Source organism: Schistocerca piceifrons, chromosome 3 (assembly GCF_021461385.2).
Source record: "Schistocerca piceifrons isolate TAMUIC-IGC-003096 chromosome 3, iqSchPice1.1, whole genome shotgun sequence".
NCBI classification, from domain to species: Eukaryota; Metazoa; Arthropoda; class Insecta; order Orthoptera; family Acrididae; genus Schistocerca; species Schistocerca piceifrons.
The window spans coordinates 682,768,861-682,794,203 of record NC_060140.1 but is presented as its reverse complement, the minus strand read 5'-3'; the positions used below and the strand labels follow the sequence as shown (position 1 = coordinate 682,794,203).

Here is a 25,343-nt window from a genome sequence, read left to right as displayed (position 1 = left end):
TGTGTCTATTTACTGAAAAGATTGTAATCTGTTGTTGGGTGTATGGTGATTTTTACTTGTTACTTAACTTCACCAGGGACCACAACAATCAGAGTACTGCAACCAACAATATCCCTCACTAACCTAGTCCGCTGACAGATTTTCCCATATCTCGTCACCTATAAATCCATAACATTGGCATTTATCATCCAAGGGGCTTTATTGTAATATTAAATATTTGTACTTCTGATGGAGGCTTTAGTAATTGTAATGAAGTAGTGCCTTATGCATTTGGAAAGTAATATGAACATTTTGAACACTGTCCTTTAAAAAGTTATGTCAGATCTAACACTGGGGGTAAACTATGATCATTATTAGGTAGTGCTCAACCCTGCACCAAGAGAAAAAGAACTGCAGTATGTCAAAAATATCTGTAATTCTGATGTATACAACAAATACAAAATAGTTTTTTTTACATAACAGCACTGAAAGAATATTAAATATCATGAAAATAATGACTTTTTCAAAACATGAGTAATAACTTATATTACAGTCTTTTACCTGTACCTTATCTCAAAAAATACTGAACAAAAATGCGTAAGTAGTCTTATGCCCTTCAGAAGCCACTGGAAACGATGAAAGTTTATGTGCATAACTTTACTTTCTAAAACAATGTCAACTATCTTCTGGTGTCATAACTTAAGGACACAGTTTCAGGCACGAGGGCGACCACCTCTGGCATCTTTCACATCAAAGAGCTTCCGAACAAAGTAAACTTGCAGGGTTGTAGTACATGTTATGAGCAGAATCTGTGCAATTGACCAATTCTGAACATAACTGTTGTTATCCAGGAGAAGATTATAATCACGCGATTCACGACTCCGACTGTGATACTGCAACTGCAGCATCTCATTTATATTATGTTCCACCTTCTTTATAGACATCTGCAAAAAGAAATAAAGTTTCTGAATACCAATACAGTGTGAGTAAGTAATGCTGACAAACATGACTACATTATAAAGGACAGAAGTCAGTAATTCTTGTATTAATTGGCAAGTTGAGCAATTGATGCATCCTGAGACAAGTGGAAATGCTCTTAATAGTTGCTAGAGTACTACTGTTATTATTGTTACCAAACAAACAAACAAACAAACACACACACACACACACACACACACACACACACACACACACACACACACACACACACAAAAAAAAAATTGAGGACGAGGGAGGGATGTGGGCTAATAATAATCTACAGTGGTCTTCTTCCTCTTGATCTTTTTTGCCCTGGAGCCTCAATTCATTCATTTTCCTTGATATTGTATCATACGTCTTTTTTTATATGTCTGTATCACTTAAGCTTTGCTTATTCCATTTGTTCCTTACCGTCTCCCTGATCTTATAATTTCTTATTCTGCCCATCCCAGCTTCAGTGAAATTTCATTTTACATGCCTACCTCTTGCTTAAATCCCTTTCCTCCAGTGTCCAGCTTTCAGAAGCATAGGTCAGGGTAGGCACATAGGAATGATGTAATATTCCCTTGATCTTCATACTAATCCTGACAATTCTCAGAAATGCTACTGCTTGCCTCATTCTCTCATTGACTTCATCATCACTTCTATTACACTTAAAAGATATTCAAAGCTGTCAGTTTTTTTTTCACATATCAGAAAGATTATTCCATTATTCCTCTCTCTCTTTCTCACATCAAATTACATATGATATAAACCAAACACCTCTCCCCGCGTATCTACGGTACTTGCTGGTGAACTTCATCTTTCTTATTCTCCTAAACTGGCTAAGACAAATGCATGTCTTTGTTTTAAACTCATTGTCTGCTTTGTCCAATCTGTTGCCTCATCTCCTGCTTTAACATTGTTTTTATTTCCATGTGAATTTCTTTCATCTTGTCAACTGATTAACAAAATCAATTAAAATGAGAAATTTTTATGCTGTAAGAGTCTTATCTGATCCAATACTGGGAATGAAAGTATCTCTATAGCCAAGTCATCTACAGTTCATTTCCAGAAAAATGAAGAGAGGTGATTCAGAACCATTTACACCATATCACACCTAATACCACACAAGGAGGGAGGAGGAGATTCATGTTTAACATCCTGTTATAACAACACACAATACAGGGTGAACCAGAACTCCGACAATCTTTCAGAGATTGTTCAGGGATACCATCTGAGTATTTTGGTACAAGTAATAGTGTAATTATGATTTATTCAGTTTGTACCACAATCAGCTTTGTTTCTCTGAATATATGTTCTCAAGAGTGACAAAGCCTGTAATATACAATATCCAAAAGGTACAACACGAAGTACTGCAGCAACCCTTCTTCACAAAGGGGCTGTGCTGTGGTTGCTGCCAATGCAGGACCAGCTCTGCGTAGTGTCACAGTGCCACTCTTCTGTTGCATTCCGTGAACCCATAAATAAGGAGCATATCACCCAACTCTTCCATCAGTGAACCTGACCATAATACTACTGTTCATCACTGTTGACACACAACTATCAATGCTGAAAAACAAAAGAAAGAACCAAGCCATACTGAATTCTAACTTGTGGCCAGAATGTTCAAAAGGGGTTACTGTTGTCAAAAAAAAAAAAAAAAAAAAAAAAAGGGTACCATGAGTGAATGGAAACGCACTGCACTGCTGCGCACTATTTTTAGTGCTATACCGATACAAAGCGAATGGGGGAAAAGTTAAATTTATCTGTTGCTGGAGTCTTTCTATCATCTCCAAAATGTAAACTGACTGCATGGCTGCCCTGATCAAGTTCTCAACAGTGTAACTACCTTTTTTTTATATATATTATTTGAGGGCTAGAAAGTTCTTCATGTCATTACAATTAAAAACAACACTAGCTGTTTAAAAACACAATCTGCAGTCGACAAGACAAAGGCTATACATGTTGAAACTTCAATCAATTTTATGTCTGACTTACAAGTGACTGGTCTTCCTGTAACAGTGGCACAATAGCAGATGTAATGCATAATCAAAAAATCCGTTTCCAAAGAGACATAGCTCCAAATAACGAAAACTTTCAGAAAATACAAAATTTACATAATCCAGTAAATTGTCATTCCCAGAGCCATTTTTTTCTGCATGACACTACTTTTATACTCTACACACAGACACAATGGATTTAAAAAAACCTGCTTCTTTTGATGTGGAAGATAATGCTCTTTGGGTTTTAGATTTCAGTCACTTTACAGCAGAACCAGACAATGTCTGTATACTGCTATTAAAAATAAATATACATTTAATATGAAATTCCAATTGCAGTTTACATAACTTGTAATATTGTTTAATTTACTGTACTTAAGAAAATATAATTACATTAGACAGAAAATGCTAAAAAGAAGTGGTTAATTTCATACAATGGGTAAATAACCATTATTTGTTACGAATGGCTCTCATTTGGATTGAAAATAACTTGCAATAAAATGGGTCTGCACACTCTCCACAATTTATTAATTTAGTTAAAAAGTGACTCATAATATCCAGCTTCCAGAAAGTATAAGTATGCTGCAATAACTAGCACAATATACTTTCTAATTAACCCCACCAAGTGTTCACATGAAATATGGCACTGGAAATTATCACCATGATTAGCATTCCCTCTAAATTTTGCGGTTTTCTGTACCAGGATAGTGTTGTTAATAAAAATGTTCGGTTGTGACTTAATGTTTTGTAGTCTTCTCAATGGAATTTCACTGCCTGCCAAGTCAATCATTCTTGCAAGCAATCACATCTCCACCCATTACTCTTCTGTTATTTTGATGGATTATATGGCCTCTTTCTGGTATATTTATAATATTTTCTGTAATTTCTCCCCCAAATGTGACCATATTACAAATAATTCACAAAGTCTGCACAAACTTAACAAATCAACACCAACTGTGCAGCTAATGGTCTCCTATGCACCAACAATGAAGTGTCAAATCTATGATAGACCAAGCATGTGACTTAGAAAAATGTTTCTACTAGCTGCAAGAAATGACACATTTCCAGATACCATTGTAAACAAGAGAAACACCACTATGAAAATAAAAAAAACAAGCAGCGTAACAGAAAAACATCTAATTGGACAGAGAGTCTTTCTTTCTCACCCTGTACGGTAAGTCTCCCCTGACCCATGGTTCTGAGTGACTTTCCCGAAATCTGCTCCTTTTCCTAGACTCTCCAGTGCTTTTCCTTCTCCTTCAATGCTTCCACCTGAAGACGGAGCCACTGGCTCTGAAAGCTTGGCAGTTACAACAGTCTTTTATGTGTGTGTTCTGCTGCCGCTTGGTGAGTAGATTTTTATCTATCCAATTAAATAATTCAGAAAAACATCTAAGCAACATTTGCCAGCACAAACTTAATACTGGTATGAGATGGGATGTGTCTGTTTGGAAATATGCTCTTCAATTATGCACGGAGTTCCACATCACATACTATTGAGGAAAGCAACACCAAAGGTATTAACTTATAAAATATGTTCTGGAACACTGGTACGCCACCACAAAACAGGCTAGTAAACCAGTCAGTTGTATCAAATGAACATTCTAGAAAAATCTAATCAATTATGAGACACAATTGTTGGCAAGTACTCATCTTCAGAGGCAAAATGTGTAGTACTGCCAACAGAAACGCTTTCAGTTTTATGGATGTCTTTCATTAATACTAATAAAATAGCCACTACTATAAAAAATTGAAAAGTAATCCCCCACATGCTCACATACCAGCTGAAATGGAGCTGATTAATTTACTCTGCATTTCACCTGCTAAAATACTACGTATCCAATGTGAAATGTTTTGGAATTTATACATCTCAGAGCAGAATGAAAGTGAAATGGTGTCTACTACTATCCAGAAAACAAGAATATAACGCAAACATGTGATTCATCTTTTAGGTTGGGTGTTATTTAAACAACGATTTATATTCAAACAGTACTGATTGGAGGCAGCTAAAATAATTAACAAGCACCTTTCAATTTTTTTGTGTTATCCAATCAAAATTGGTGGCTCCAACTCAAGCAGATGTAATCCGACAATACTAAAAATGTGTATAAAATGTACCACTGTATTATCTAAACATAACAGTAAGGGAAGTTCTGTCAGAATGTAGATAATATAGGAGCACAGGAGAACACTCACTGAAAGTGTTGAGTCATCAACAGGCACATATAAACGAGAACGAGAACTTCGCTAGGTTTCAGATCGTCAAAGGATTTCTTCTGAATGCTAGTGAAGTTTCCAGTTTCTCGTGTGTGTGCCTGTCAAAGAATAAACAGTTCTGCTACTCAGTAAGTGTTTCCCTTTACTCACAAATTATTACCACTGTACTGTCGCGAAAGATGTGACAAAATCATTATTGTGAAACTTTCTAAAAAGATGATCAAGATAATAAATATAGTTACTCTGTAGAAACTTAGGTAACATTTGATCAAATCATTTTGTGATAAATAGTAGTTACATAAGAAAGCTAATAACCTTGTGGATCACCTCTAACAACACCATAAAGACACCTTCTATTACAGTAGGTTCAGGTAAATAAAATAGTTAAAAATCACAAAGTCAACTGTTCCGAGACTTAAAATAACCTGCTATACATGAGCAACTGAATGTCAACCTGGTTTTGGCTTTTACAGAAATGAGGTTCAGTTTAGTGCTTGAAATAGTAAAAAAAGTTGTTTTTATTAAATTATGAAACTTAAAGTACATTAATGAAAAGCTATGTTGGAGAGAGACCACTCCTGTTACTCTCGCAAATGGAATAATTTGGCTATAGGATGTGCAATACATGTTATATCAGCCCCCTGGACTCAGTCAATCATGGGATCTCAATGCAAGACCATGCAGGCACCGAGCTTTAGACTTGCCACTGTGCCAAGGAGGTACCACATATATGGCAAATTGGGGAAAATCACTGCCACCAGAGTCAATTCTAATGGACAACAGTATTCCCACTACATGAGTTGTTGGCAATTACTGCAAATTGTAAAAGCACACAGACAAGGGACAGTGCTCTAAATCACTTGCCAATACAATGTTTGACAAGATACCACCGCACCAAGCATGTACCTCCACTTTCCATGCATCACAGGACAGAGACCAGCCTGAGCACATGGCTAATAGTCACTTATCATGTAAAAAGGTTTGTTTGCTCTTATAAGTCACAGCACACATTGATACAACAATTGTACTGTAAAACTTCATCAGAAACCATACAAGATGATGCATAACACTTGCCAACAGAGTACCATTCAAGCACATATGAGGGTATACTCGTGTGGAGAAAGTTTACACAAGCAGAAAAAATACAGTGAAAGTAAGACACCCTAGTTCCAATAGGTAAGGGGTGGGTAGCGGCCAACATGCAAAAGTTACTGAATACTGCTTACATTAGTAATGAATTCTATGGATTTATGTGGCTGTTTACCTCAAAACACTTCAATGTGTAGTGAGAGCTTATTTGAATTTCTCCCACAGGTTTGTATTACAACCAAGGCCTTTCAGCAACACATTGGAGACAATATGTATCAAAGGGAAAATTCAATTGAGAAAACTATTTCGAGACAAAACTGCTGGGAAGTTCTTATATTCTGGAGGTGGAATATTTAATACTGCTGATAGACACCTATAAAAGTAAAAGCACACTGCACTACCCTAGTAAAAAAAAAAAAAGGCTCTGAGCACTATGGGACTTAACATCTGTGGTCATCAGTCCCCTAGAACTTAGAACCACTTAAACCTAACTAACCTAAGGACATCACACACATCCATGCCCGTAGCGGTCGTGCGGTTCCAGACTGAAGTGCCCAGAACCGCTTGGCCACACCGGCCGGCCCTAGTTTTCACAACTGTTAGTTCCTTTCTCAAGAAGGAGATAGGAATAGGTTGTGTAAGGTTAAAAAGGATAGGCAGGTCACTCGGACTCCAGGACATAAGTGACCCCCTGTAATGCCGATTACATCTGGTTGCATTCTCATAATTTCATGTTCTTTAGGAGTGACATATTTTGGGCTGTAACATCTCTCAAATAAACTTACCGTGAAATTTTCCACACTTAAGTTCATTTCTTCCATTTCCTTGGTGAACTTATCCCATTGATCATACCTGCAATGAAATGAAACAGTGCAAGAGTGACATTACAATTACATGGAAAATTACAACAAGAAATTTTTTTAAGTTGGTAAAAGTGGTACAGATTCTCCGTGTGCCAGACAGTTACATTTTAAGTCAAACTACCACTGCATTCTGTAAATAGGAGTGAACTTGAAATGGTACGCTGTTACATAAAACTTTGGTGTGCCGAATATACAACATCTGCTGGTGCAACTAATGATATTAGATACTGGAGTACAATTAAGGATAAATGAAGAAGTAGAATGACATCTCATTGTGAAGTGCGTGGTATCTTTTTTTACCCTCAATACAGAAACGCTATATGGATCTCACTTCTGTACTTCGATAAGTATGAGAATAAGAAAACTGGTACCAAATACTGATGAACAAATAACTACAGGGAGAACAACATTGCAATTGGTAGATGGCGAAGAGAAAGCCTTGATTTGTTCTACTTTGTAGTAGAACAACTTCATCTAACTTTTATTGCAACTACCAGCAAATTACATTTCTTCCTATTTTCTCTTCCCCTCTCCTTATTCTTTGCCTCCCCTCCACTCAGACCATTGGATACCCAGACTGTACTTTCCTTATTTATAAAGAAAGTAACACATCAGAGTCCTCCCCTTTTTTCTTGACAAAGCAGGTACTCTAAAAATGCACTTAATGTTTGCCCTACTTCATAGGTTGTGTATTACAGCTATTCCCTAATTTTGAAATAGTACGGCTTTTGATGGATGCTTTATTTGGTAGCTTCCCAGTCAATGAATGTAACCCGCACTCTAAACAAAATTTTTATTTTTTACTTAACTTCATGGCTAAGGACTTAAGTAGAACAAAGTTACTAATACACCGCATATATAATAAATAGGATGACATTGGAAGCAACTTGGGGGAAACCAGCATACCTACCTTCATCATAAAACCATATTCTCATCATTGTCTGCTGTCTCAGACTGACACACAGATCCATTCCACTCTGAACATTATCACTTTGCCCTTTATTGTAAACATTCTCACATGCAAAATTAACTCAAAAACACACATCATCCAAACAGGCCTTGGAGGCCCAATGGTACTGACCAGCTGCCATGTCATCCTGCCCTTACGCATCACTGGATGCAGTTGCAGAGGGAGCCGTGGGCAGCACACTGCTCTCCTGGCCGTTGTCAGTTTGTGACTGGTGTCACTACTTCTCAATTAAGTAGCTCCTCAACTAGCATCACAAGGGTTGAGTGCATCCCGCTTGTCAACAGCACTCAACAGACCCACATGGTGTCCCATACAAGTGCTAGCCAAGCCCAGCAGCGCTTAACTTCGGTGATCTGACGAGAACCCATGTTACCACTGTGGCAAGGCCGTTGGCAATACTGGAGGCAAGTTATTCGAAAAATCTACTCTAAGTACTGACAAATATCCACTTCGCATAAAAACCACTGATACACTGATCACCTTAGTTCATCATCCTCATAAATCTGGCAATTTTTAAATGAACACTCCACCATTTGACTCTATTGTTGTTTATTTAATTACAACCAAGGTTTCGGCCTTTTATGCTATTTTCAAGTGATTGAGTTTATGTCATTAGCCTATATTGCAGGACATCACACTCAAAATTGACCACAAATTAAGAAAAAATATTTTACATTTGTCATTTCATGGCCAATTTTGAGTTTTATGTACTGCAGTATATGTTAGTGACATAAACTCAATCACTTGGAAATGGCATAAAAGGCCAAAGCCTGGGTCATAGTTAAATAAACAACAATACAGTCAAATGGTGGTGTATTCATTTAAAAATTGTTGTAATACTATTGCTCAGCAACATCAATAACCGATCTGATAATGTTAAGCACATCCAAAAACCACATAACCCGCAGAGCTATTTCATTTCTGTTCATCTAAGATAAGTGTCACCACTAAATACACATGGCACAACTAAATAAACCAAACCAACATCTTCCACCTTGTGACTATGCAAAAATGATAGTATATGCAGCGTCCCGGTCTAAAGTGCACTTATGGTATACTAATCTCGTTTGCTATGTGCTGTTGTTGGCATTTGGGTTCCATCGCTCATAGCCAATCAAGTGATACCATATAATGCCCAATGAGAATCACTGACACTAATTGACTCCTTTCAGCTTTATATGCATTGATTTGTTTTCAACATGGAGAGTGGGAAGAAAACTATATGTGCTGATAGACTGTCCTGTAGCAAAACCTGAGGCCTAGGTAAGGTCGGAATGTGACAAACTGATTATGAGTGACAATCGCAATGAATCTCAACACTAAAACACAACTGTCATCATTGACATGTGTCATAGCCCTGAGAGATACATTTATCATTGCAATCACCTTTATTTGCCTGATTTCTGATTTCACTGAGAATTCTGATGATGTGATTAAACTGAGAACAAAATACCTGCTAACTTTAATTATGCACCATAGGAAATTATGAACAAGCATCTGATCTGCTACGGACAACTGACTCACAATTGTTTGTGTTAATTTCCCATTACTCACCACATCAACACTTACAAACAGCTGGAGGCAACAGAAAAGCTGCAGTACACCACAAGTGCTATTTTACCACAACCTTTAATGGAACATACTTTTCAGATTATGTGTGAAACTACATATTAGTAGTGACAAAAAAGACCTGATACATTTAAGAAGAGTGTGTCTGAAAGTAGTTAAATAACTACTCTAGACACAATGTTCTTGAAGTAAAAACACTATCATCATGGTAATACTGCTCCAGATAAGGCATGCAGAAGCATACAACATGCTATGTAACTAATATGCAAGACAGTACTTTCAAGTGTTTCCCATCTTCTTATCAGAGTAACAAAACCAGCACAATGCTAAAAACAGGAGTGTATAACTCCTGCCTGTCTTATCTGAAGATGAGCCTGAAAGGACTCAAAAACTAATTCATGAAGGTAAGGAAAAAATTTCATAAGTAACGGGTCATAATAGCTACCTGTTTCACATAATAATTGTACATATACTGTATTTTACTATTCAGCTTTCATTCCTGATGTTATGACATCTATCAAAATTTCTGCATAGATTATCATAAGAATGTGATGTTTCCCACTATTTGTTGTTTCTTTAGGTATAGTACGTGTACTGCTGGATGTCACAAGGTAAACAGTGCAATTGTTAAGTAAAAGCTAAAAGCAGGCAGTCTTACACTCTTAGAGGAGATGCTACTAATAATGACAGGAGGTTATCGTCACACATCTAATTAAATCTACAAAGAGAAAGTGGAAACAGGCAGAATACCACTTTTAGTTTTAACAAGCACTTGCTCACCTGATAACTGTGATGTACAGGTTGACGAGCTTAGCTGCAAACCTGGAAAACTGATTATCAATGCAGACACTATAGTATCCCCCTGTGGATGTTTGTTCTTGATACTCTGCACTAGGTCTCCATTGATATGGGTGAACTATCTGCCCATTTGGATGCCTCACAGCAAAGCCAGCCATCCCATCACCACCTCGTAGTACCTACACAAAAATCAACAAAAATAATTCTTTACAAGAAATAATATGCACTTAAACAAACATGTGAAACAGCAATAATTCCTGAAAAGACAAACACTGATGTGAAATTCTAATACTCATAATCTTACTATCTTCATTAACATGTTTTATGAAGTAGAGAAAATAATGATGGGTTAATTATTATAAGCTACTTCAAAAAGCTTCAGTAACAATTAATTATAGTTACAGGTATTTTAATGTATTCCTTTTGTGCTCAGAAATATTACAGATGAACACTGAGTGCATTTAGCAGAAAAAGTTCCCCCCCCCCCTCTCTCTCTCTCTTTATGCTGTTCAGCTTCTGTATGTCTACTACCCATTCCTTGACATTTCTGTCAGTACACACAAAATTGCAAAGCATACATCGTTTACTTATAGAGGGTGTTTGAGTATTATAGTCACAAATGAAAGGGGCAAGCAGAGGACAATGAAACAGGCAAATAATCCTAATAAACATGAGTCTGGAAACCACTGGTTTCCCCAATAAGACATATTATGACTGAGTAAATAAACATCTTATAACAGAGAACATGAGGGGCCAAACTGCAGCTATGCACTTGAGAACAAACACATTATAATAAGTGTTGCATGTGGCCACCGTTCATGTGAAGGCAGGCTTCATCACATCCTCTCACAGATGCTCGTACACATTCAAAAATCCCAGGCATGTTCCATATGTGTTGACAACCACTCATAATGCATTTTCACACTTCATTGATACTTTCAACAAGGTTACATTCCACCAAAGATTTTAAGTATCAATCCAATGGATTCAAGTCACGGGCCTAGGACACTATGTTACTGGTGAACCATAACCAACACACTTGTTGTCGAAGATTACATGCTATGTATTAGCAAACAGCCACGTGAAAGCATGCTGGTGCACCACTATGCATGTATCATTTCCTTGGAATCATACAGAACGCCATCCAGACAGACATTAACAGTATTGTAACACTGACATGACTGAATTTGTGTTTGCATCATATTGGGGAACCACTGGTTTCCGTACCTATGTTTACCAGGGATTATTTACTTGTTTTACTGTTCTTTACTCCCCGTTTTGTGTGTACCTACAATAGTCAAACACCTTGTATATATTATTAAATACCAAGTTCCATTTACAATGAGTGTTGATATTAACTGTGCTACTAACTGGAGTATCAGTAATGCTAGATAATCAAATGACTGAGTATAGAACTCGATCATGGACAAAAAAAGAAAAAAAAAAAATCCACAGAGAACTTAGTAAGAAGTTCACACAGTCCTTGGTGTGGCTCAGTGTAAAATAACAATAAAAAGTACAAGGTTCATTCCTATGATGGTCTGTAAGTTTTCTCTGGCAACACTTTGTTAATGTCGAAATTGCTAACTTGCCCTGTGTTTCAGAGTCAATGTTAAACTGTACGTCTCTTCTTACAGATTAGGTTGGTCAGTTCAAACAGAGGAATGCACAGACATATCATTTCCAAGTACATAGTAAGGCACTATTCAAACCAACTTTCAGGATGACATGCTAGTTACCTCAGAAGAGGTCCTGACACTTTTTTTATCATGTGCTTTACATAATGTTCTTATTGCTTGCTTTTGAAAAATAAATAGTTTACTTCCCCCGACTGCCTTGCTCCAGAAGGTGATTTCACAGGAAAGTGTTTCCTCATTATATGACTGCAGAAACAGCCACATGGTGATTTGTCATCCTGCACCAAGTACTTCAAAGCAGGTGAAAAAAGCAATGTGTTCCTAACGCCATGTGCTCCTGAACCTGCCTGTGACTGTGAATTCTGTAAGTCTGTCACAATAAGCGTGCAAATGATACATTGCACAATTTACAGATGCAGGTGAATGCAAACACAAGCAGTGCCTTTCATGTAAACACCCAAATATACATTGTCAAACAACAGAAAATCATCCTTCCTATCCCTTCCATAGCGGTATTCTGCCACCCATTGAACATACACAATATCCTCATCCACTGCTACACAACACCTGCTCCCAACCCCTTGTACAAGACCAATCCAATACATCCTCCCACCACCACTTACTCCAGTCCAGTCACAAGCATTACCTATCCCATCAAAGGACTACCTGTGAAACTGGCCATGTGATCTACAAGCTATGCTGCAACCACTGCGCTGCATTCTGCATGGGCATGATAATCAACAATCCGCCTGTCCCCATAAATGGTCACCGACAAACTGTGGCCAAGAAAGAGCTGAACCATCCCACTGCTGAGCATGCTGCCCAACATGACATTCTTCATTTCAGTGACTACTTCACAGTCTGTGCCATCGGTGTTCTTCCCACCAACACCAGCTTTTCTGAAATGTACAGGTGGGAACTCTCTCTACAATATATCCTACATTCGCATAACTATCCTGGCTTCAATCTTCATTAGTCACTGCCCTTACCCACCTACCCCTTCCCTGTTCCTGTTCCAGCATCACACAGCCCTCTATTCCTGTATTCCACTAAGCCACCCACAGTTTTTTTACTTCTCTCCTTTTCCGTTTTGCCCCCCATCCCTACCGTCTAACCTCCCAACTGCATCTAGGTGCCCTACCCTCTCTCCACCTCATCCCTATATGCTCCCACAAGCAGCACTTTACTGTCCCCCACCCCTACCCTGCTATCCCACACCTTCCCCCCGCCCCAGCCTTCTCCTTACCCCCATTACCCAGTTGCTTCTCTCTCATGCGCTGCTGTTTGCAGTCTGGATTCAGCACCCAGAGACTAGGGGTCATGTGTGTGAATTATGTTGGTGTGTGTGTGTGTGTGTGTGTGTGTGTGTGTGTGTGTGTGTGTGTGTTCGTTCATGCCAAAAGCTCACTTCTTGATAGTCTTTTCATTGTGAAATGATAATTAAATCGACGCCCTAGCTGCATACAGGCGTTGGTATATATCATTGGGGACATGTTGAAAATGTGTGCCCCAACCAGGACTCAAACCCGGGATCTCCTGCGTACATGGTAGACACTCTATCCATCTGAGCCACTGAGGGCACAGAGGATAGTGCGCTTGCAGGGTCTTATCCTTTGTATGCTCCCCGTGAGGCCCATATTCCCAACATGTCCACACCACTACATTTGTAGTGCACCTAACAGATGTTTGCCCATCACACTCATTACTCATGGCAAATTAATCTACCAAGTCCCGTACGAGCTGAGGCATAATGTGTGTATTCGCACAAGGTCAATGGCCGGGTAGCCACATTTTAACTATATATGAAGGTAGTATCTGTTCCCGAAAGAACAGATACTATTGATGACCGTGCAGCTTCTCTAGAATGAAATGATAATTAAATCGACACCCTAGCTGCAAACAGGCTGCCCGGCCATCAACCTTCTTGTGCGAACACACATGCTATGCCCAACTCGTACGGGACTTGGTAGATTAATCTGCCATGAGTACTGAGTGTGATGGGCAAACATCTATTAGGCGCACTATGAATGTAGTGGTGTGGACATGTTAGGAATGTGGGTCTAACGGGGAGCGTGCAAGGGATAAGTCCCTGCAGGTGCACTATCCTCTGTGACCTCGGTAGCTCAGATGGATAGAGCGTCTTCCATGTAAGCAGGAGATCCTGGGTTCAAGTCCCGGTCGGAACACATTTTCAACACGTCCCCAATGATGTACATCAACGCCTCTTTGGAGCTAGGGTGTCGATTTAATTATCATTTCATTCTAGAGAATCTGCACAGTCATCAATGGTATCTGTTCTTTCAGAAACAGATACTAAGATACTACTTTCATATCTTTTTGTTGTGCTTATCTGTGATTCAGCATCTCCATGATATGGTGGGTAGCAACTACCCTCTCAGTAATATTGACACATATATTTTAGTTTATTCTCACCACAGCCAGTCAACAAACTGCATTTCAAATGGACCCTGAAACAACAGCAAAACCCATTTCAGTAGTAAATTATGGGTTCTTAAAATCTGTACACACAGGATAGTTTTCACCACACAAACCACCTCAAGTACATGACACGCACACAAGAAGCTATGACAAACATTGTTATGTTGCATTCGTTTAATGCTTTGGGTTTTCTGTAGTCAATTTGAAGTGACGTGTATCTGAAATTATCCCACTCAACAAACTGAGCAACCTGTAAACAGAATTTCTTTCTTATTTCAGCAGAACCCCTGATGCATAAAAGTTTTCAAAGCAACATTTAAATGACAACTAAATTTCAGTAAGATTATTCCATAGAATGTGCTTCAAGACTGTTCATAAGAGCTCAATTGCCTGGTCAAAGTAAGACTTCTGGGTCATTCCATGTGAAAGGACCCTTCATAATAAAAAATAAAGTTTAAAAGATCTTAAAGTGTGGCATATCTTTCTGTAGCCAAAAGGTCAATGAAGCAGAAACTAATCCCAGTTTTCATTGTATCCTGGCCTGAAAGGTGTAAAACAGTTACAAACTTACCCTTGGTGTTAGAGAAAAAAAATGTAAAATTTAATGTGAAATGTTGGCAGCCCTACAGACTAGTGTCTTTGAAGTTGAATGTCCATGTGTTGTGCATATACACTCTGGATAATTGTGAAGCTGTAACTGTGATTTTACATTTATAATACATGTAAATAAGCTCTGAATCTTAAAAAAACAAAATACGGAATTTCTGTCACACCCGCAATACAGAAATAGACATTTATTTGTTTATCAGTTTAATTTCATGTTATGTAAAGTTGAAAGTTTGTAAAAGTGAGGTTAGTTACATGGGCTAAAACTTTGAATTATAATATTTTTTTTGTAAGAACACTCTATCATGTCAAGAAACGTGTTTCGGGTGTGACATGTCAAAGTGTTATAGCTGTTACCGTGATACCAGAACTTTGTAACAAGGAAATTTGACTGTAACAACAGACACAGTTACTGTTATTGTTGATATTATTGTTGTGATTGTTATTATTATCAACCAGCTGAAAGTAGTATTCTTGTAATTTATTATAGGACAAGCATGTCATCCACTGAAAGGTGCCACAAGTTTAGGGAAAAACTGAAGCAATCTCCAATTCAGTATCAGGCAATGTTAAAAAAGAAACACAAAAGAGATAAGTTACAGAGAGAAAAAAATAAAGCTGCCTTGCAGGATGATCAAAAGAAACATAAACTTAAATGTATGGAAGATAGGGAAAGACAAAGGAGGCATTGAGAAAAGAATAAAATTTCTGCTCAAACTCCCACTTCATCTTGCATTTTGTTGCCCTCTAAATCATATAGTTCCAAAAGATCACTTGGGAAGGTGGTAAACAAGGTGATGAAAAGCTTACCATGCAGCCCAAGGAAACGAAAGAATGTAGTGGCAAAGCTGTTCAACAATGAGCTGCCTGAAGTTGCAAATAAACTTAAAGAAGATATGTTCAAGAAAGGGAGTAAGTTTCTCAGTGCAGATACAGAAAATAAAATTAAGAACTTCTACCTTCGTGACGGCATAAGCTGAAAAGAACCAGGAAGAAAAGGTGTGGTTAGTGTCAAGAACCCTGAAACTGGAGAACGAGAACAGAAAACTGGAGAACGAGAACAGAAACAGAAGTGTTATATGATGATAACAATATCTGAAGCATATGAACAATTTATTCTTGAATATCCAGAGTGTCAGATAAAAAACTCAAAATTCTTCTCTCTTTGTCCACCTTTTGTATACCCTGTATCATTTATGCCACATAATGCGTGTATTTGTCAATACCATGCAAACATACTGTATTTGGTCGACAGTGTTGCAAGAGAAACCAATACATTTCCAAGTAGAGCACAAGATTTAGTTAGCATTCTTGTTTGTGACACAGAAAATTATAAGTGTATGTCCAGTGCCTGTGAAAAGTGTAACACTTTAAATGCGAAGAGCCTTGTTGATGAAGAAGTACTGAACAATGAGCTTGTATGGACTCAATGGAAAGATGTTGAAGGTCGCCCTCAGCGTATAGAAACAGCTGGGACAGTTCTGAATGCCATTAAAGAAATAGAAAAACAGCTTCTGGAATTCAAACTGCACTGTTAGGTTAAGAAGAAGCAATCAAAGTACTCTGAGGATACAAAAGTAACTTTCAGTAATCATGATTTGGTTTTGCAAGTTGACTATAATGAAAATTATATTTCTGTTTGTCAGGATGAGATCCAGAGTGCTCACTGGCAGCAACAGCAGACAACTATATTTACAGCTGCGGCCTGGATTAAAGATGGCACCATACGCAGCTATGCCATTGTTAACGATGACTTGTCCCACAATAAATATTCAGTTTGGACAATGCTTAAGCTGCTTTTTCAGGACCTAAAGAGAGAATTTCGTTATCTTCAAAGAGCCGATGGTTGCGCAGCGCAATTCAAGAATCGCTTCACATTATCAAATGTTACATATTTACAAGCTGACTTTGGCATTACTGGTGACTGGAATTTTTTTGCTAGTTCTCACGGTAAAGGTGCAGTTGATGGCATTGGTGGTACCATGAGAAGAACAGTGTGGAGAACTGTAAAATCACGGAGGGTTACTATTAACACTCCTTATGATTTTTACAAGTGTGTCCAGGAGAAACTGAAAGGGATTACAACCCTCTACTTATCATCTGAAGAAATTAATTCAGCAATGGCTATGTTGGATAATTGTTGGAAAGGCGTACAGCCAGGATTGCACAAACTCCATTGCATTATAGCAGTTAAAGAGGGAGTTATAAGGGTTTCTGCTACATCTGCCCAAGAGATTACAACAGTGATATCACTTCATAACCATGAAAATGCTCACAATTCGATGTGTAGTGTTGATAGTGAAGAATCCTTGAAACTTACTATAGGAGACTTTGTACCGTCAGAGTTGACTGTCACTGGAAAGTCCTGTTTGAAGAAGAAATACTTTGTAGAAGTTCTTCAAGTTAAAGAACAAGCTGAGCAGGTCTTGCTGAAGTATATGCAACCCAGTGGGAAATGCTGGATTTGGCCCACAGAAGAAGACATATCTTGGGAAAATATTTCAGTAATCTCCCAGAAAGTAAATCCACGCAAGCTGTTGAATAACAGGGGACAATTTGTTTTTCAGTAGTATTGAAATAGGCATAGTTCTCTCTTGTTTAAGTTTTTATCATTTTAACATAATAATCAAAGTATTTTCTTGCTGTTTTGTTTTAAATTTCACTCAATAATATTGACGTATGTGTGTGCCACACCCGCAACATGAAGGAAAAAAATATGTTGTCTTTTGGAAGTGTCTGTGAATAAAAGTTATCATATCTTGTATTTTATTAATCCTTTCTTCACTGTGTAAAAAATTATCAACCATCCTGATTCAGAAGTACAAGACACAACAACTAAAGAACACGGCTAATGCAAATGAAGGGTAAAGTTTTGTCACGCCCGCAACACTTCACAATTTTTTTTTAGCAGGTTGAGTGTAAAATTAAGAGCTAAAATTTTTACAGGAACTTAATAACATGCTATTCTATTCACTAAATTAAAGTTAGCCTTACTCTGACACCTGAAGTACAAATAAATATAACTTTACGCGTGAAAAATGTGACAAAATGTCACACCTGCAACAGTGGAATGACCCTTCTGTAACACATTCCATCCAGTATTCTAGTAGGTCCCAGCATTGTTGTCCTTCATCAGAGGGTCACAGCAGCTGTCAGCCTATGGTCTCTCACAGATACATACTCCTTGCCTAAAATGTAAGTCACTGCTCTTCAAGAACTGGTTTAGTGGAAGAGTATTTTCAGTTGGATCTTGCTGTAGCATCACAGAAATTTGGCTTGTGCTGATATTTTAAACTGTATTTCAACACTGCTTCTGGTGCTACAAAGAATGCATGAACTCCCTCAATATTATATTTTCTGGGACAGCTAAGCATAACTCCTAACACATATCCTTGTCTCCAGTTTCGGATATCCTTCTTGGTACAGCAGAGTGGACTAATTTGCAACTTACAGGAATGCCTGTGCTTCCATGTTGTTGATTTAAATGCATTTAATGGCACACTTAGTGCAGTGGGTAGTCATACCGAAGAGTCAAGTACTTCAGGAATATTTTTGGAAAGGAAAGAGTCTAGCCAACAAACTAGCTACCTACTTACAAAGCATTCAACAATTTCTGACAACGTGCAATATTAACTGTATAATAATCAGTACCCAACAAACATTAATTACAATCTATGATTCAATAAATTTGTGTAATTGTAACACTGTTGAACGAACTACAGAATCCATATACCATTTGTCCATATGCCACAATTCAAATACACATTCAATCACAGAAATAGTGCACGGTACCACACACTTTGCACTACACTGTTGTAGTTGTTGTTGTGGTCTTCAGTCCAGACTGGTTTGATGCAGCTCTCCAAGCTACTCTACCCTGTGCAAGCTGCTTCATCTCCCAGTACCTACTGCAACCGACATCATCCTGAGTCTGCTTAGTGTATTCATCTCTTGGTCTCCCTCTACGATTTTTCCCTTGATGCCTCAGAACACGTCCTACCAACCAATCCCTTCTTCTAGTCAAGTCGTGCCACAAATTTCTCTTCTCCCCAGTTCTATTCAATACCTCCTCATTAGTTATGTGATCTACCCATCTAATCTTCAGCATTCTTCTGTAGCACCACATTTCGAAAGCTTCTATTCTCTTCTTGTCTAAGCTATTTATCGTCCATGTTTCACTTCCATACATGGCTACACTCCATACAAATACTTTCAAAAACGACTTCCTGACACTTAAACCTATACTCGATGTTAACAAATTTCTCTTCTTCAGAAACGATTTCCTTGCCATTGCCAGTCTACATTTTATATCCTCTCTACTTTGACCATCATCAGTTATTTTACTCCCTAAATAGCAAAATTCCTTTACTACTTTAAGTGCTCATTTCCTAATCTAATTCCCTCAGCATCACCCGATTTATCTTGTCTACATTCCATTATCCTCATTTTGCTTTTGTTGATGTTCATCTTATATCCTTCTTTCAAGACACTGTCCATTCCGTCCAACTGCTCTTCCAAGTCCTTTGCTGTTTCTGACAGAATTACAATGGCATCGGCTAACCTCAAAGTTTTTATTTCTTCTCCATGGATTTTAATGCCTACTCCAAATTTTTCTTTTGTTTCCTTTACTGCTTGCTCAATATACAGATTGAATAACATTGGGGATATGCTACAACCCTGTCTCACTCCCTTCCCAACCACTGCTTCCCTTTCATGCACCTTGACTCTTATAACTGCCATCTGGTTTCTGCACAAATTGTAAATAGCCTTTCGCTCCATGTATTTTACCCCTGCCACCTTCAGAAATTGAAAGAGAGTATTCCATTCAACATTGTCAAAAGCTTTCTCTAAGTCTACAAATGCTAGAAACGTAGGTTTCCCTTGTAGGGTCAGTATCACCTCACGTGTTCCAACATTTCTACAGAATCCAAACTGATCTTCCCCAAGGTCTGCTTCTACCAGTTTTTCCATTCGTCTGTAAAGAATTCACGTTAGTATTTTGCAGCCATGACTTATTAAACTGATAGTTTGGTAATTTTCACATCTGTCAACACCTGCTTTCTTTGGGATTGGAATTATTATATTCTTCTTGAAGTCTGGGGGTATTTCACCTGTCTCATACATCTTGCTCACCAGATGGTAGAGTTTTGTCAGGGCTGGCTCTCCCAAGGCTGTCAGTAGCTCTAACGGAATGTTGTCTACTCCCAGGGCCTTGTTTCGACTTAGGTCTTTCAGTGCTCTGTCAAACTCTTCACGCAGTATCATATCTCCCATTTTATCTTCAGCTATATACTCTTCCATTTCCATAATATTGTCCTCAAGTACATTGCCCTTGTATAGACCCTCTATATACTCCTTCCACCTTTCTGCTTTCCCTTCTTTGCTTAGAACTTGGTTTCCATCTGTGCTCTTGATATTCATATAAGTGGTTCTCCTTTCTCCAAAGGTCTCTTTAATTTTGCTGTAGGCAGTATCTATCTTATCCCTAGTGAGATATGCCTCTGCATCCTTACATTTGTCGTCTAGCCATACCTGCTTACCCATTTTGCACTTTCTGTAGATCTCATTTTTGAGACGTTTGTATTCCTTTTTGCCTGCTTCATTTACTGCATTTTTATATTTTCTCCTTTCATCAATTAAATCCAATATTTCTTCTGTTACCCAAGGATTTCTATTAGCCCTCGTCTTTTTACCTACTTGATCCTCTTCTGCCTTCACTATTTCATCTCTCAAAGCTACCTATTCTTCTTCTACTGCATTCCTTTCTCCTGTTCTTGTCGATTGTTCCCTAATGCTTTCTCTGAAACTCCCTACAATCCCTAGTTCTTTCTATTTATCCAGGTCCCATCTCCTTACATTCCTACATTTCTGCAGTTTTAATCTACAGTTCATAACCAATACATTGTGGTCAGAATCCACATCTGCCCCTGGAAATGTTTTACAATTTAAAACTTGGTTCCTAAATCTCTGTCTTACCATTATACAATCTATCTGAAACTTTCCAGTATCTCGAGGCCTCTTCTATGTATACAACCTTCTTTCATGATTCTTGAACAAAGTGTTAGCTATGATTTAGTTATGCTCTGTGCAAAATTCTACCAGGCTGCTTCCTCTTCGATTTCTTAGCCCCATTCCATATTCATCTACTACGTTTCATTCTCTTCCTTTTCCTACTATTGAATTCCAGTCACCCATGAACATTAAATTTTCGTCTCCCTTCACTATCTGAATAATTTCTTTTATCTCATCATACATTTCATCAAGCTCTTCGTCATCTGCAGAGCTAGTTGACATATAAACTTGTACTACTGTGGTAGGCGTGGGCTTCGTATCTATCTTGGCCACAATAATGCGTTCACTATGCTGTTTGTAGTAGCTTATCCGCACTCCTATTTTTTTTATTCATTATTAAACCTACTCCAGCATTACCCCTATTTGATTTTGTATTTATAACCCTGTATTCACCTGGCCAGAAGTCTTGTTCCTCCTGCCACCAAACTTCACTAATTCCCACTATATCTAACTTTAACCTATCCATTTCCCTTTTTAAATTTTCTAACCTACTTGCCCAATTAAGGGATCTGACATTCCACGCTCTGATCTGTAGAACGCCAGTGTTCTTTCACCTGATAACGACGTCCTCCTGAGTAGTCCCCACCCGGAGACCCAAATGGGGGACTACTTTACCTCCATAATATTTTACCTAAGAGCACGCCATCTTCATTTAAACATACAGTAAAGCTGCATGCCCTCGGGAAAAATTTTGGCTGTAGTTTCCCCTTGCTTTCAGCTGTTCACAGTACCAGCACAGGAAGGCCGGTTTGGTTAGTGTTACAAGGCCAAGATCAGTCAGTCATCCAGACTGCTGCCCCTGCAACTACTGAAAAGGCTGCTGCCCCTCTTCAGGAACCACACGTTTGTCTGGCCTCTCAACAGATACCCCTCTGTTGTGGTTGCACCTACGGTACGACTATCTGTATCGTTGAGGCAAGCAAGCCTCCCCACCAACGGCAAGGTGCATGGTTCAGGTGGGGGAGGGGGGGGGGGCGGGGGGGAGGGGAGCACGGCACTACACTAGCTACTAATTTTTGAAAGAGATGCTTCTGAATACTGCCTTAGTGTGGTGCCTCTACATCATGACCAAATGTATTTTAATAACATACTCAGAGTTACAGAAATAATGTTTCTAGCCATTATCTTTTCAATCCAGAAAAAGAATTCAGAAGTTTCTTGACTATAGCATTAAGTTCCATTCAAAATAGCTGTGAACAACAAGATGCTCCCAACGATTTTTCAGTCTCACAGCAGTCTCCTTGGGGGTGTAAAACTGTTTAGACCACAGGAGCTGGCATTAATCAACTACAAATGGAGCACTGTGTTTCATTCGGCATTCTGCATCCTTATAATGCCCAATGACAAATATTTGGACATCTAGCTAGAATTCTGTTGTCAGGTAGGTGATCTGCCTCTTGTGGAACTCACAAACCTACAATTACATGCTCAACGCATCACAAACACAATAATAGAGTACCAAAGCCTGTGGCATGTTAACACAAGATATATGACATTCTAGCTACTGCTCACAACAATCAGACATTTCGGATTTATTTCTCCTTCATGATTTCCTAAGTTTCAGTCAAGGTATTCCTCTCTCCTCCAATAAATAAGATAAAGTTGTCACACCTGCAACATATCAATTTAAGATCATGGCTCTCATTCATAAAGCACAGTGGAGAGTCGATCATACTGAACAACTTGCAAGGGGAGCCTACTCACTGAAGGGTGTTTAAAGGATAACCAACCGATAAGCATTCTGCAGCATCTTCCTAACCAATGCTGCATCAGGATTTCATACCATGATAATGATAGAGCTCCTGAGACCATGTCAATGTGGATATTCACAGCCTATTTCTCTATTGCATGTGCCCACTGGTCTTGGATAGGTCACTGCTTGCACTTTGAGCATGTACATGTTCTTCAAGGCAGTAGACACCACAACAAAGGCTTTCCAAAGGATTATCATGAGTCTTCCATAACGAACCTCAATTATGGGTTTCACCTCTCCATACCAATTATGACATTTCTTTTCTTTCTTATTCATCATATAATTGCATAACTGAATAATACTTCTAAAGATTCAGTGCAGAGATGATAAAAGACATTCAGGTGGTGGACTGCAAATCAGAACACAGCCTTATGAGTACTCTCTGCACAGTGCATATCAACAGGAAGAAACCACTGTAAATTCCACATAGGTGTCAGCCGGACCTGCAGTGCAACAAAAGTCTGGGACTGCATTGAGCATTGGGTTATCTCTGCCAGTGTCGGTGATGAAAAGTGGGTCAAGTGTAGGAAGTATATGGAACCACACAGATTATAAGGTTGGGTCTTTACTTTTTTCGTCCAATGAGTAATATTACAAAACTAATTCTCGTTGATATTTCAGTTCGTCCTTGGCCTGCTCTAATATTTCTGCAACAAATTTGTATTACTATTCTCGACGACACACTCATGCCAGTACACCAATTTTTGCCACCTCCCTCTGTTGGGTTGAAGATATCAAATACTACGTTGTTTTCGCTAGGATGGAAACTTAAATCAATAACTCGAAAGAATACACCAAAATATTTTTCTTATTTTGCATAACTTCATGGGCAACATCCGCCAACATGTTTTAGAACTATCCATATGGTACCCATTTATTTTATAAAATTTAAGTATAAATAACGATCAAATTAGAAAATTTAATGTTAAAGAATTAGGTTGAATCGATAATTAACGTTCCTCTCAAGAAAAATGGCACACTCACCTGAAAACTAACATAAAATGTTGCACCGGGATTCACATACTGGAAATAACAGTCTTCCTTACCAGCGTCTATGTGGACTTTGTAGTCCATCGCTACTGCCGGTAATGATTCGTACCATGGTACGGTGCTTTCTGCGTGACACTTCTCTCTTACGTTGATAACATCAAACACAAAAACAAGTAGCGTATAGTATACCAGGCGCATGTTTACGCACAGATGTTTACGTCAACAACTGAAGCTGGTTGACACTTACAAAGATATTCCGTGTAGAAAGTAGATACGACACGACTGCTACCTGTATTTACCGCTACGCTGTAAATTGTCGTCTTCTGACATAATAAAGTATTAGGATTTCATCGCTTTCATTAGTTGCCCACTCGTGGTTCACTTATAACAGTTTATATCAATATTCGAACTTTTTGGAGTACCCGGATGAAACAAAACTTCCAAATTAAATTAATTTTCACGCAGATATTTTTTTGCAGCAGTTCCTCTATTTTTCCCCTGAAATGATCTAATAACTTACTTTAATGACATTAACTCAACTTTTTGTACTTGTTACATTGTTCTTCCTTGGAAGGTCGATTCACATTTGGCGGAACGAAACGAGAAAGAAATTGTAATTGAGCTACTTGTAAACGTCTATAATGTTAGTACATACATAATCATACGTATGGTTAACATATACAGTTACCACCCCTCCAATTTTCGTTGGTTGTCCTAGGATTTAAAGTACTGTCTAGGCGTAGGATCCTGGATAAAGGGACTCGGACAACTTTTATCCCGTCTTGTGCAAATTTTCAAACGAAGAGAAAAAAATGATGTGTGAATTTCCTTTCCCAGTCGCCAAATATGATTCAATATGCACATTGGCCTGTTGAATGAGGGATTATTGGGTAGTTAAGTTACGAGCGCGTTTAAAGTACACTTTCAGGATTTTTGAATCAGAAAGGATTGGCGTTCGGAAAAGATGTTTCGTCATTCCCAAAGGAGCCCATTCCCGGTTTTAAGGGAGAGAGAGCGCCCCCTCTCCGCTTAAAAAAAAAAAAAAAAAAAAAAAAAAAAAAAAAAAAAAAAAAAAGAGTGTGTAGTCAGCAGAAGAGCTTCTGTGAAGTTTGGAAAGTAGGAGACGAGGTGCTGTCAGAACTGAAGCTGTGAGGACGGGTTGTGAGTCGTGCTTGGGTAGCTCAGATGCGGCAGCAGGCACGGTAGCTCAGCGTGTTCGATCAGAGTGCTAAGTGCTCTCTGCAATTAAAAAACTGAGTCAAGAAATCAACGATCAACCTCAACGAATGTCTTGTGACGTCCGCCCAGACCAAATGAAACGAACTCTATTGAAAAAAAAGATGGTAGAGCACTTGCCCACGAAAGGCAAAGATCCCGAGTTCGAGTCTCAGTCCAGCAAAC

General features: G+C 38.5%; 1 protein-coding gene across 1 annotated transcript; it reads right to left on the bottom strand.

Annotated features, from left to right (window-relative positions):
* Positions 1-396: 396 nt before the first annotated feature.
* On the bottom strand, positions 397-24,194 carry LOC124787611 (transmembrane emp24 domain-containing protein 5). The gene is made up of 4 exons (XM_047254367.1): positions 23,937-24,194; positions 10,428-10,624; positions 7,031-7,097; positions 397-923 (listed from the first exon to the last, which is right to left on the bottom strand). The coding sequence occupies exons 1-4, from the start codon at positions 24,138-24,140 to the stop codon at positions 693-695; spliced, it is 699 nt and encodes a 232-aa protein (XP_047110323.1). The 5' UTR covers positions 24,141-24,194; the 3' UTR covers positions 397-692.
* Positions 24,195-25,343: the final 1,149 nt, after the last annotated feature.

Coding starts and splice junctions, on each gene's coding strand:
- LOC124787611 (XM_047254367.1), bottom strand. CDS start 24,140: ATGCGCCTGGTATACTATACGCTACTTGTTTTTGTGTTTGATGTTATC. Junction 7,098..10,427: donor CTGTACATCACAGTTATCAG/GTGAGCAAGTGC, acceptor ATTTCATTGCAG/GTATGATCAATGGGATAAGT. Junction 924..7,030: donor TAAGTGTGGAAAATTTCACG/GTAAGTTTATTT, acceptor TTCTTTTTGCAG/ATGTCTATAAAGAAGGTGGA.